The sequence below is a fragment of the Sturnus vulgaris genome, chromosome 13 (genome assembly GCF_052056855.1).
Source record: "Sturnus vulgaris isolate bStuVul1 chromosome 13, bStuVul1.hap1, whole genome shotgun sequence".
Classification (NCBI taxonomy): Eukaryota; Metazoa; Chordata; class Aves; order Passeriformes; family Sturnidae; genus Sturnus; species Sturnus vulgaris.
The window spans coordinates 1,727,146-1,741,831 of record NC_142255.1 but is presented as its reverse complement, the minus strand read 5'-3'; the positions used below and the strand labels follow the sequence as shown (position 1 = coordinate 1,741,831).

The 14,686-nt window shown below is 44.7% G+C and overlaps 1 protein-coding gene across 8 annotated transcripts in view; it reads right to left on the bottom strand.

The window, feature by feature from the left end:
• The window catches only part of NEO1 (neogenin 1), a 164,100-nt gene that overhangs the window by 83,015 nt on the left and 66,399 nt on the right, over positions 1-14,686 (bottom strand). For all 8 annotated transcript variants that reach the window (XM_088172864.1, XM_088172860.1, XM_088172863.1 and 5 more), the window contains exons 3-5: positions 12,333-12,608; positions 8,653-8,806; positions 1,085-1,221 (exon numbers count right to left, since the gene is read on the bottom strand). In XM_088172864.1, the coding sequence (XP_088028990.1) occupies positions 1,085-1,221; positions 8,653-8,806; positions 12,333-12,608 (567 nt within the window). The remainder of the gene's footprint in view (positions 1-1,084; positions 1,222-8,652; positions 8,807-12,332; positions 12,609-14,686) is intronic.

Below are 14,686 nucleotides of genomic sequence, written 5' to 3'. Positions count from 1 at the left end.
CACACAAAGCCAAGTCTGTAAAATGGAGAGGCTGGAACTGAATTAAACACAGCCCACAGTGAGCTGTTTGAAGCTACCATAAAGTGTCCTGAAGCCTCAACCTTGGAGGTATTTCCAAAGCCAGAGCACCAAATCTTTCTTCTTTTGGCCAAGATATAAGGTAATAAAATCGTGGGGTTTTCTGCATGACCAGATTGAGTCTGAGCACTTCCTTTTGGTCAGAAATCCCTTCCTGTTATCTATAGAAAACCCTTCATTTATGGATGTTCCATGAATAAATTTCTTCCCTCAGAATTACTTTTTAGACCAACTTTGTAGTACCACAGTCCACAATAAACCAAGTCAGTTAAGTTCTTATAAGGACTCTGCATATGCCATGAAACTCCAGAGAAAGAACTGGAAACCCCTATTAGAGTCCAATCAATAAAAAAGACAGATTTTCTCATGGAATGTAAGAAAGGCAAGGAAGGCAAACTTTTACCTGAATTTTTCCCCACTCCTTACCAAGTCTATTTTCTTTCCTTACCCAGTCTGCTTTATTTACTTTTTTATGTATAGTAAGATGCTTTTAAAACTACATTATCAATATTTCAGTGCTTTTTCTAGTAAAAATAGCTTGCAAGAGTAAGCAAAACAGTTATACACACAATAAACCAGCATATTACTAAATATCTCTGGTTTTATCTTCTCACAAGCTCATTGAAAACAACAACATATTTAAGGATTATGAAAAATACATTAGAGATGTCCTTTCCAAAGACAATCAGGTTGCAGTACCACAGGTTCACTTTCAGGTGGGATCAGCCACACTGTGGCCTTGGCCCTTCTTCAAGTGCATGACATCAGCCACATTTAATACAATAGCAGCAAACAGAGCAGCTTTTAAGCACCCTCAGGTTGTATTATATAGGCACAATGCTCATTTGGCTATTTAGGAAATTACAAGCATTTTGAATAATAAATCAGAGTAACAGTATTTATAGCAGTACTGGAGGGGGCTCAGTTTTTAACAGGGCACAGAATAAACTTGGTATTTAGTGATCTGGAGAAGAGTTCTCTGAGAAAATAAAAATTTCTGACCCACCTTGGACTGCCAGCTCTGCCTGGGCCTCCAGGGTGTCGTTGCCACTCTCGACGATGCAGGTGAAGGTCCCGGCATCGGTCTCGGCCACGTCCTGGATCTGCAGGGTTCCCCCAGCCAGCAGCTGGAACCGGCCAGACCTGCACACACAGGGACAGCTCATTGCATGGACATGGCCTCAGCCAAACCCCAGACCAGGCCTGCACACACAGGGACAGCTCATTGCATGGACATGGCCTCAGCCAAACCCCAGACCAGGCCTGCACACACAGGGACAGCTCATTGCATGGACATGGCCTCAGCCAAACCCCAGACCAGGCCTGCACACACAGGGACAGCTCATTGCATGGACATGGCCTCAGCCAAACCCCAGACCCCTAGGACAGTCCTGGCCAGGCCTGCACACACAGGGACAGCTCATTGCATGGACATGGCCTCAGCCAAACCCCAGACCCCTAGGACAGCCCTGGCCAGGCCTGCACACACAGGGACAGCTCATTGCATGGACATGGCCTCAGCCAAACCCCAGACCAGGCCTGCACACACAGGGACAGCTCATTGCATGGACATGGCCTCAGCCAAACCCCAGGCCAGACCTGCACACACAGGGACAGCTCATTGCATGGACATGGCCTCAGCCAAACCCCAGACCAGGCCTGCACACACAGGGACAGCTCATTGCATGGACATGGCCTCAGCCAAACCCCAGACCAGGCCTGCACACACAGGGACAGCTCATTGCATGGACATGGCCTCAGCCAAACCCCAGACCAGGCCTGCACACACAGGGACAGCTCATTGCATGGACATGGCCTCAGCCAAACCCCAGACCAGGCCTGCACACACAGGGACAGCTCATTGCATGGACATGGCCTCAGCCAAACCCCAGACCAGGCCTGCACACACAGGGACAGCTCATTGCATGGACATGGCCTCAGCCAAACCCCAGACCAGGCCTGCACACACAGGGACAGCTCATTGCATGGACATGGCCTGAGCCAAACCCCAGGCCAGGCCTGCACACACAGGGACAGCTCATTGCATGGACACCACCCCAGTGTGGGACACTGAGGATTATAATTACACCATCACATCCCACACTGAAAATTGAGTTCAACCTGGTCAATTCCACAAGAGCAGCTCATCTTGTTGCACTTGCATCTTCACTTGCTCTTTATTAAATGTGATCCAAGGCATTTAGTCAAAAGCAGCCAGAACTGAAGAAAATGAGGTATAGTAACCACATAATTTTTTAAAAAGGCATTTTGCAGATCCAGCTGGAATGACTGACTGCTTGGAGAGCTGAGGGAAGTACAACAGGAGAGACTGTGCCTTTGCAACACAAGGACAACAATGCACATTATATAATGTACAGGAATTGAATTTCTGTGAAAAGGTAAGCCATCTCTGAGAGATTAAGTATTTCAGAATAAGATACAGTTTAAAAGAAATTCAAAATACAGATTCATCAGGTGACAAAGGGTCTGTACAGAACTTCCCCCTCTGACTTGTAATGGGTAGAGAAAGGTTTCTAATCCAGTCCTTACAATCTATCTGCTTTTGCTGCTAAATGGGCACTTCATGCTCAGTGCAGCATCCTCAGATTCCAGCCACATCCTCCTCCCATTGCAGCCATTACTGCCCTTCACCTGATACAAATTCTGATACACACCTTATACACAACTTTTTCAAGTTCCTTCAACACTCCAAGTATCCACATAAAATACCAAATAAACTTTCCAATAAGATGCCAAGAACCTTAAGCCAGAACAACAAGTTGTGTCTGGATGATGACCCAGAGCCATTCTTGTCTGCAGCTGGAAAAGGAAGGGTCTGGGGGAAAGGGAAAGGAACCTGGTGGCTTCCTGCCTGGCATCTCAAACTGTGGCTTGTGGGCAGGAAGGGACTGAATTCTGTCAATATATGAGCATTACAACGATTGCATTTTTTGGTCTCTGTTTGGAATGGCCAGTGGACAAAAATCAACCTCTGTGCTTTCTCCATTTAAAATTTTCCTAGAATTACATTAGTAAGACCAATCCTGACCTGCTTAGACAAGCAAATTGTTGGGATACAGACTTTTGCCTCATCTCACACTATTATTTATTGATTTATTATCCTACTGTAACTGCTGATCAAATTTAAAAGCACAGCAAACAAAACCATAATTGGCATTAAGTGTTAAAAGCATCCAAAGAGATGTCCCTATCCAGGTGTTCTGTAAGAAAAGCCATACTGTTCCTGTGAGAAACACCAGGACTACAGAAAGGCTAGCTTGGAAGAAGTGCAAGGAATTTGAGTGAAGATATGAGTTTGAAAAATCAAATTAAGAGCTTCCCAAATGCTGGGAAAAACGTCCCAGGCTCGCGTGGGAATGGCACATCAGACAAGCTCTAAAACCAGGCCTAAAGAAAAACACTGGAGTAAGACAAGCCTGGACCTTGACACATCCATCCATGAAATTTTCTGCCTTCTTTTATTATGTAAAAGAGCTGCTTTGACTTTTTGTTCTTGCAGCAGGGAATGTGCTGAGGGCTGCAATGAAAGCAGGGAGCTGGATCTGCCAGGGACAGCGGGGCATGGAGCAGGGAAGGAGCTGTGCCCCAAGAACTGTGACTGTCACATCCTGAAGGAATGATCAAAGGCCATCGGCGTGTCCGTGGCATTTTGAGGACATTAATGCCTTTTCCAGATATCCATTGTTACCCTCCAAAAACAACACGTGCCTTAGGATGCTCCTTTCCCACTGCCAGCCTCTGGAAAAGTTATGACAGCATTAAGATGTTACTAAAACTATTAAAAACTATTCCTCTTTGTCACTTGAGTTTGTCCTAGGGGACCTCACAAACTACTTGTAGCATCAGAATATTTATGGGAATTCTCCTGTTCAGCCATCTCAACTTGTGCCATGTTTATATTCCCTTTGATTATTTTCCTCCAGAAAACCAAGGGTTGAGTTCAATTTCCTAATAGGTGATTCAGTAGAAGTTTAATGGAAGAAAACAACTAATGTGCCAGATTCCTTGGTGATTCCCTCTGTATGAATCAGCTGTGGGCTTAAAATCCTGGGCTTAAAAGAAAGCTGCTTTTGTAATAAAGCAAAACATCTTAATTTTGTAAGGACAATGAAGCATTTTCACAAAAGAGTGAAGCAATCGGATTTCAGACACTGGAGACAAAGAATCAGCTTAATATAAAAGTGATAACATAATTTGAAGTGCCATTAAAAACAACAAAGATTGATCACTCATATGTCAGGGAAGAGGAAAATCAAATTCCAGCCTTTTGTATGCATTCCATACAGCCTTCACTTGCACCCCCCTAACATACAATTACTGAGCTATTCTGGATGCCTCACTCACAGGCTCTTTGTGTTTCATTAGCACTAAATATAGTGAGCCTTTATTAATTTACTGTAGTCAAATTGTCAGTTATACCCTGAGGTTTGGGCTTTTTTTCCCCCTTTTAAATTACTATTCCCCAAACATCTTATAATCTATTTGCTGTCTCAGTAAGTACAGCAGATAAAATTAGACAGTAAATTAGATTATTTTGTGGAATCTACTACAGAAAAATCTCCATAATTACTCAGCTATGCTTAACCTTTCCTGAGCTGGGCAAGTGTAATTCACTTGGTACCAATCACTCAGAACCCTGCAAACAGAAATGTGTAATAATGGCAATATCACACATCTGTGGGAAGCACCAAGGAAAACCCTGCATTAGGGATGTGATCATACAATCACAGACCTCATGTGAGCACAGACAGCAGAGCAGAAATGAACATGGCACAAGTGCCCTCAGCTCTCACCCCCTCACTGTAGGAAAGTATTACCTGTACAACCACGTTTCTGCAGGAGCTTTTCAATTACATGAAATTTTGCTAAAATGAGCCTGAAGCAAACCTGCTGCAGAGTTTGCTGGACTTTACAGTTATTGCTCGAGTCCTTTCCATGGTTCAGTTTCAGATGAACCATCTCATCTACTGCAGTTTTTTCAGAACCTGTGGCACCTGCATTTATTCCTTCTCTGCCAGAAATGTCCCATATAAATGAAGATACACAGTATATGCTGTTGGAGCACACACTGATCCACACACTGCAAAGTTTCCAGAGCAGATCATCTTCCAGATACTTCTCTGTGCCTGTGTCCCAAACTCTGAGGACAAATCTACCTGGGCAGTCATCTGAAACTTCCCTTTCCAAGTTAGGAATTGTCAAAAGCACAAAGTGACTCCTGCACTTGCTGAAGAACCCTTCACACAGCAGATTCCTCAGCCAGACTAGAGACTGAAATAAAAAATATTCACTAGGTAAGAAAGGCTCCAGGCTGGCTCAGACCTGAACAGCTACTCAGCCTGAATATAACACCTCCATTCTCACCTTTTGTACCAAGCAATGTTGACACCACAGATTTTACTTTAGGAAGTTTTCCATAAATAGCCTAAGATTTATTCCAATAACTTCACACTCCAGTGCCTTCCCTGCTTCCTTCCATTTCCCTCAGCATTCTCCACATTCCTGGCAGAGGCAGTACTGACTCAGAGCCCATGGAGCCAAGAGCTGGAAAAGCAGGAGGATAATCCCAATGCTGAGCCCACGGATGATGTCTGTCCATGTGCCAAGAGCAAAGACCAAGCAGGTCCCCACCTTCCACCATGGATCACACAAGGCTGGAACCTTCCTAGAGCTCCAAACTGGAGCTACATCTCAATCTAGAGCAGGGTTTAGTCTTTTCCTTTCTTTACAGACAGTGGAGTTTTGGGAAAGCTATAAAATATGAAGGTTACAAGCTGGACCAGCAAACCAATTCAAGGAAAAGCTTTAGTCTTTAGTGGCATTCTTTATGGAGAACCAAGAAGTCAGCAGTCTCTCCATCAGATTTCTTTAAAAATCTTCAAGTGAGTGAGTTCAGAAGGATTCCCTGGCGTTCTAACAGCCTTGTTCCAATGGAAACTTGAGCACTGAGTTAACTTCAGTTTCTCACCCAACACCCAAAGTCTCCTTCTCTCACACTATAATTAATTTGGAAAATATTTTATCACAGCAACTAATTTCACAATATATTGCATTACAGGCTGTCTGAACAACTGCCAAGGCTGCCATCACTCAAGTTTACTCATATTTATCCATTAACATAAATCTTATTGCAGTCTTCAACAAATAATCCATCAAATTTAATCACTTTCCCTTTTCTCCAGATCTTACAACAAATATTTAATACCAAAACCCCACTACTCCCTATCCTTAAAATTCATCTATTTTCCTATAAATACAGGCTCCTATCCATATTCCCTGTAGGAATACAACTCAAAAGGCAAACATTCTATTTTGCATTAATTAATTACCACAGTTATGACAAAAGTAAAAATAAGGTTTTATGTAAAACCTTCTAACAAGGGGTCAAAATTAGGGATAACCTGCCCATGCTGTCTGCGTTTTGTTTTCTAAGCCCAGACACACAGAGAGAAATCTCATTATATATGGCTATACCTACATATATGTATGTTAATGTTTGGGGTGGGAGTGTGCATAAACAAACTTGGGATTTCAGAGCTTTTCCCAGGCAGAAATCCTACTCAGATGAAAAGAATCAGTTTTTTCTTGGGATAAAGAAAAGCCACACTAAGAAAGTCGTACTTTTATATCAAAAGGGGATTTTAATACAAATTAAATGTGATTTAATTTGTAATTACATTAACAGACCATGCATAACAAGCTAAGGTAGCTATTTAGCAATAGTAACTGCAGGCTTTTCTCTAACAAAGAATCTTCATTTCTGGAGATTTTCCAGTTATTCTATTCACACCAATAACACAATAGCTGGAGGGTAAATGGAGTTTAAGAGGTTTCTGTTCTCTGTTCTTTGAATCTCTGCCCTGTTCAGCCACAGACACAAGCAGCAGACTTGGGAGCTTTGGCTCAGTTTGATCACTTGAAGGAACAATGAAAAAAGTTTACCCCATAAAGGGGAAAAAGATCAAATTTTTACATTTACCTACCTTAAAACTCGAGCCTACAATGAGGAGCATACGTTTCACTTTAAGAAAAGAAGAGCTAAGTGTTGCAAGAAGAAAAAAAGTCCACTGGAACCTGCTCTTGTAACAAAGGGCCAAAACACTAAAAACTAATGCTAAATATTCTGAAAAATCAGGTCAGACTTGGTTCAAATTGTGTACATTTGAAGATCAAGTACACTTACTAATGCTATGCTCCAGTCCTCCAGAACAATTTCTCACTCTGAATTATGAGAAAAAGAAAATACCTGTGAAGCCCTAAGAAGTTATCATGGTAACCTCATGGAATGAGGGAAGAGAATTCCAAAGGGAATTAACAGCACTGTATTCAGTGAGAAAAACTGGGCTTTATATCTCAAAAATGAAGAAAATAAAAGGAGAGCTTTAACCTCCCTGAGCCCTGAATGTGCCACAACCTAGAGAAGGACAGGGAAACAAAACTTGCTAAAGACATGACGTGACATCACTTTACATACAAGAAAAACAAAATCAGATCTTACCAGGCACATTTATTCTGCCATTTCTTCCCATTTGATTGTGCCACCCTAATGAGTCTGTACCAGCTTTCATAGGGGGAGTGAGTTCTTATATTTATAAAAACCCCTGAATTTAAATCATGTGCCTTCACATTGACACAGCACCATCTCTCAGGGGCTATTTGTCATTTCCCACAGCAGCCTCCCATCAAAGACAGTTCAAATAAGCAGCCCCTGGAATCTTTTAATTTAAGAGTTGCCAAAAAAGAGATATATTATATCCCTGGTGCTGCAGAGACTTGAGCATTGTTCTGACTGCTTTCTGTGTCAGCCACACCACAATTTACCTCTCCTTGTTCCATGATTAACTTGGCTCCCCATTAATCTCACTGCTGACTTCGAGGGACATGGAAAACATTCAAATAGCTGTTTGCAATCCTGGTTCTAGGAAGTACGTTCATTATATGGACAAAAAAGGGCTTTATAAGATCTCTTGTGCTTTTTTTATACTGATTTCCTTCCACATTATTCTGACTACACCAGCAATGACAATGTGTAAGTTTTCACTTGAAACATCTCGGAAAGCTCACTGATTTTTTTGCCATCATGCCTACTGTTTCAATATTCTATTTTAATGAGAAAATGTGTCATTTTGCTTTAAACACTTACTCGTCAATTCCTGTGGGACATTCTGACACTCGGTGGGCATTTCCACTGCAGAAAGAATGAGTGCAGGGCTTGACACTCAAAATACCCCAAGTCATCCTCCTTTTCCTGCAGTGTCCTTATTCCCTCAATTACTGCTTCTACTCCAGTGCCAGTCTAAAAGTAATCTATTCTTAATAACCTCGCTGCTTCACTCAAGGTTTCTTGGCTTCAAACTGGTACCCTGAGACTGTTCCAAGGTATCCTGAACCACCTCCCTCATCCCAACACCGAGCCTTGAGCTCCCCAGCATTTGGGATCAGCCTCTGCTCTCCAGGTTTCAAGCCCAAAGGAAGGTGTGCACTGATCCCAACTCCCGACTCCAGCGGGAATCCTGCCATGAGACACAGCCAGGGCTGTCAGCCATTACTCACCCATCTGTGGGAAGCTCCTCCTCATTCCTTGTCCACCGGACGTGGGGAGGAGGGAAGCCTGCAGCGACGCAGGGGAACAGGGCGCTCTGTCCCCGCAGCCGCGTGAGGGACGAGGGCGGCCTCAGCAGCGCCAGCCTCTGCGGCTCCTCCGCATCTGCAAACACCACAGGACACAGCTGCCACCACGTGCAAAAACACAAGATGCTCATGTTAAAAACCACCAAACCCCCCCCCCCCCGAACCAAAACCCAACCAGTCAAAGAAAAGCACAACTTAAACCTTGCATTCCTTTCCTGCCCTTCGAGGATTCCATCCCCACCTCACCCACAGCTTCTGTCAGAGCCTCTCCCAGCATTGCTACCATTTTCCTCCAGACATGCAAAGTGATTCCCCGCTTTTGGGATTCTCTTCCAACTCCCTGGGAAACTATTTCAGCTTAAAACTACAGCCCTGAAACTGGAACTTCCACCAGGTAGCAGAGATTTAGGAAAGGAAGGAACAGATTTGAGTTTGTCCAGCAAGCCTTGGGATTCATCAGGGAGCTGCCTGAGGAAGTGCTTTTACACACTGGAAAATTAAATTATTGCAGCAGTGACTGACCCCAGGTAAAATACAACAACCAAGGAATGTGCATACTGAAGTAACACAAAACAAAAATGCCCCATCACAGCTTTCCACCCATCTATCCATCCATCCATGAGAATCCTCTGAAGTAGTTTTGCATTGGATTAAGCTGGAGAGGGGTGTTTGTCCCTTTTTCTTCCCACCCTTAAGAAGAAGCACAAGCCAAGTGCATGCTTATTCAGTCCCTACTACAGTGTGCACCCTCTGTGCCCTGCACTGTACTCAGAGGAAATGAGTTCTAGAGAGCAGCTGCAGTTTGGGTTGAGTAACCCCTGCTCACCCTGCACTAATCCCTGCATTGCCAGCACTCTGAGGGGTGTTTGGAGGTGTTATGGCAGCAAAGCTCCACAACTGGACAAGGCCTGAAACCATTTCTGGTCACCTAAAACAGGGACAGAGTATTCTGTATCTACTCTACTCCCTGAATGAAGCACATTCTGTGTCTCATCACACATATATTTGGCTGCTCTCTCACTTGGGCCCGAGGTGATACTCACAGGGATTTCAGGAAGTTGTTGTTTTGGTGTTCTTCAGCTCAAAACACTAAAAATAACACCAAGTACTGAGCTCAGGGCACACACGAGCTCCAAGGCACAACACGAGGAGGTGCCAGGACATTTGGGGGAAGTAGATCAGGTGGAAATCCCGTGTGGGAGTTGGCACAGGCAGAGGCAGCCACGCTGTGAGCAGTTCTGGATCAGCCAGCCCCACCCCTGGGGCTGTGCCCACGTTCCTGGCAGGAACTTCTCTGCCTGCCCTGCTGTGCATGGGGAATAATGAAATGACAGGGACCTGGAGCAGCACGTGGAGCCAGCCAGGCTGCAAAGCACGGATACAACAGCTCCAGGCAGCCATCCTTACACAGAGAGGAGCCAGAATGATTCCCTGGAGACACGACCCCAACTGCTCAAAGCTCCCAGAAGGGAGCTCAGCTCACAGGTAAACGGAAACGGGATCCCAAAATTAAGTGGCATTTTCGCCCTGCAGTCCTGTGTTTGAAAGCACCCACTATAAGTGGCAGAGCTCAGAAATGCATCTTCCTGCTCAGTGGCATCCTGGTAGCAGACAAAGCAGAACGTTAGAGCAGCAGAACATTGTCTGTGGATGCAAATCCCTGGGATGCAGGAGTGTGCTGGGTGTGTTTCAAAGCCTGGGAAGCAGTGGTGGGTTCACTGTCAGCCACACATCAGATAACCATTTAAAAGGGGAATAAACTGAATAAAGAACAGATTAATTCAAATCCTTCTTTCAAATACTTCTCAGGCCAAACAATCAATTACAGGACCGCTCAAGACTAAGGGAGCTTTCCCTTCAACAGCTTAATCCCACTTTCTAAAAAAAAGCCTGCTGGGAGGGATTTTACCAAACCTCACTATCGATACTTTTGGACTCATAATGGAGCAAAGAAACAGAATCATCTGAATTCCCTAACACAGCTCTACTTCATCACTTTCAGCAAAGCATTACAAAAGCAAGGAAACTACAGATGGAGCCAAAAAGAATTCAAAAGATCAGTGTAATATGGAAGTTTTCAAGAAATCTTCAGTTTCTGAAACAATCAGCAAAATCCACAGCATTTGAAGGGCTGCAGAAACATGAAGGCAATCCAAACTATAGGAATTCAATCAAGCATCTTTTCCAAAAGTGCTTTTCTTCAAACCCTCTATCCTTAGTTGGAGAAGAGACAAGACTTTGCAAAGGCTAAAGAACTGAATTATACTGAATGAATAGTCATTGAAAAAATTATTCATTTCCAACACCCCAATTTCAAAAGAGAGCTACAATTGCAAAAATTGGGGTATTTTACAGAATAATTTAGTATTTTAAGTAGAGAATGGCCATAGTCACATGAAACAGAACTATTCCTGAAAGAGACCCCTGAAGGTGCTTCCACCTGCCTCAAGTTCACCTGCTGCCCACACCAGGTCAGGCCAACCATAACATTGTCCATCCTAACCCTGAGAGTTTCCCGAGATGGAAACTCAGTAACTCCCTCCAGCAGCTCTCCAAGAGTAACAACTGAATGAGAATTCTAAAATGGAGACTAATCCAGAAAGAGACAGTGCTGGGAAAAATTAAGAACCTCACATGAAACACAGCCTGCATTTCCCTGGTTTGGGAAAGCATGACCCACATTCCTGTCCTAGTTTTTTGGTCACTGTTCAAACCTTTGTATTAGAACAGCTGGTGGTGTCACTGGGAACAGAACACTCTGAATGTGCCAACAGTTTACATCAGCACTGGACTTCTGTTCTAACAAAAATATCTCAACATTTCAGCACAACAGGCAAAGCTGAACCTTCCAAAATAAAATGTCACCTCCTCTGGGGATTGGACATTTCCCAAAAAGTCCCATTGCTTAGACAGTCAGAATTTCCAGAATACTGGGACAATTAAAAGCACCTCAGCTTAAGCATCCCAAGAGCTACAGACTAAGGACCAATTTCTTTGTGAGCTTCCAAAGGGTTTGAAACATGAAAGTCAACCCGAGAAACTTAGAAATGCCCAACTTTTATACTCACAGAAACAGTCAATTCCCTCTTTGTATCATGGCACAATGGAAGTGTATTACTGGGGTCTTTTTTAAAGAAGTCTTTCCACAAAATGCCTTAAAAGCTGAACCATTAAATATGGGAAGGCAATCTGTGGGTGTCTGCAGCCTGTTTCTAACCACTGTGAAGAACTCAGGGCCTGCAGACAAAGACCCTGAGTTGGAGACTTCCCCAAAAGCCCCAGTGTTTAGATGGTCAGAACTTCCTGAATATGGGAAGAAATAAAACCACCTCCATTTAGGCACCCCAAGAATGACAGACTAAAGATCAATTTCTTTGCAAAGCTCCCACAGGGTTTGAAACATGTGATTCAACCTGAAAAAATACAGAAGTCCCCATTTATACTCAAATAAACACTCAGTTCCCCCTTTGTCTCACATCCCAACGGAAGTGCATTAATTCTTGGTGGCTTTTTTCATCTTTTCCCCCAAGATGCCTTAAGAGCAGAACCATTAAACACGGGCAGGCAGTGTCCTGAAGAGCCCCGGGAGCGGCAGGGGGTACCTGGCAGGACTTTGAGCTCGGCCTCGTCGCTGTATTTGGGGGTGCCGCCGGTGTCCAGGGCACAGCGGTAGAGCCCCGCGTCGGCGTCCGAGGCGTTGCTGAGCAGCAGGGCCCCCCCGGGCAGCTGCAGCAGGCGCGGCTCCGGGGCCAGCGCCTGGCGGTCGCGCTCCCAGCGCAGCAGCGGCGCCAGCTCCGCCGTCACCTCGCAGGCCAGCACGGCGCTGCCGCCCCGGGACACGGATGTGGGCTCTGGCTGGCTCGTGAACCTGGGCAGACCTGCAAGAAAAATAAAAGCATGACAAATGGGAGATGTTCTGACCGTGACGCCAAAGCTCAGAAGTCCAAGTTAAGATTCAAGAATGTAGTTTTTGAAAAGTTAAGCTGCTCTCCAACTCTTTAAAAACCTTAACAGCTGACAGGACAATGCTAAACATGGATGGTGTAAAGGCAAACAAACCCAATAATCACAGAATCCTGGAACGGTTTGGGTTGGAAGCGACCTTAAAACTCATCCAGTCCCACTCCCTACCATGGACAGGGACACCTTCCACTACCCCAGGGCACTCCAAGCCACGTTCAGCTTTGCACACTTCCAGGGATGGGGCAGCCACAGCTTCTACAACACAGCCTATACAACACCTTCACTTACCACCTCCAGCTACAAAATTACAGCGCCACAAGGTAAATATAGAGATAAATATTTGCATATGAACATTTTCCAAGACTGGAGTTTCTCCAGGGTATACCACAGAGCTGACCCAGCAGTGCTGCACAACCCATGTCACCTTTACCATAAAAATGTTCTCCAGAAATACCAGGGACCACTTAATGGCTTCACAGTTGGGCTGGGTAGGCCAAACTCTTGGGGGAGTTGTGGGAAGAGGCTGGGGACACAATTAGAGCTGGTTCCATGGAGCCACAGCTGGGGCAGCCAGTGAAGCTGGGGGCACATGCAAGACAGGGAAAACCACAGGACAGCAGTGATGGAAGTGTGAGACACAGTCCTGGGGTGGGCAGGTCAGAGGAGGACGAGGGAGAGGAGGAAGGGCAGCTTTGGGTGCCGCCCTGGGGAGATCAGGGTAGAGCATGAGGCTTAAAGAACTGGGAATGAAGGCATGAAGTTGAACCTGGAAAACAGGGAGCAGGCAGCGAGAGCACTTTAGTTTGGTTCTCTTTTCTTACTACTCAAGTTATTTTAGTTGTCAAGAAATTAAATTAATTTTCTGCAAGTCAAGGTTGTTCTGCCATTACAGTAACTGGGAGTGATCCCATCTTGACTCAGTGGCTTTAATATTATTTCCTCTCCATCCTGCTGAGGAGCAGAGCGAGGGCACAGCTGGATGGACAGCCAGCCACAGTCACCCCATCCTAAGTATTCTGCACAGACAGAATCAAATCTGCCACAGTTCAACCCTCTATTTTCACAAGTCTCAGTTAATACCCATCACAAATGCACTGAAAATGTATCGGCAAAAGGACCAACCCTGCAGGACAGCCAGACTGAATGCCAACAGAGGAGATTGCTAACATATTCCTAACACTTCTGTCCTGTCAAGTTCCTTCCATAACCCTGTACAGTTCATCTCCAACTGTTACATATTTTCTTCCCTCTCAGAGTCCCACCTGGGGATTCCTTAATTCCTCAGAGAAACTTCCCGTTTCTAGTTTCCCCTCCCACTGTACTTCCAACCAACTTGCACTCCTTTGATCTTGACTTGTTAACAAATAATACTTTGTTTTGGTATTATTTTGCATCTTTGATATTTATCCATCAGTCCCTCCAAGGTATTCACAGGAACAAAGAAATCCAACTTCTTTCTTTCAACTTTCCTTCTGGTTAATGAAGCCACCATCTTTAGTTTCTCTCCCTCATTCCCCTAACACTCTGTTCACCTTGAAAGAAGCAGAATGCTAGGATAATTTTGGAAGGAAGGAACCCAGCCCGAGCAGAATCAGCTACAAGGTCAGAGCTGGTTACTGAGGGATTGTCCAGTCAGACCTCAAAAATCCCAAGGGTGGAGACTGCACAACTCTTGGGCAACTTGTTCTACCTCATGGAGCAGAACTCCCTCTTTAAACCCAGTCAGAACCTCCCTTGCTCCAACTGACCCCCAAACGCCTCCTGCTCTCCCACCAAGCACTCCTGGCAGGAAGACAAACCCCAGTACCTACAGTAATTTAGTATCACAAACAACCACAGAAATATTACAAAACTGCTTCTCTGTGTATTGAAAAGATCTTCCCAAAAGACAGAACCATCTCAGTGGCTCTGCACAATCAATCCTAGAACCCAAGCAACCTTCTCCTCTCCTGAATCACCCATCCCTCTGTCCCAGCACAATCCCAAGGTATCT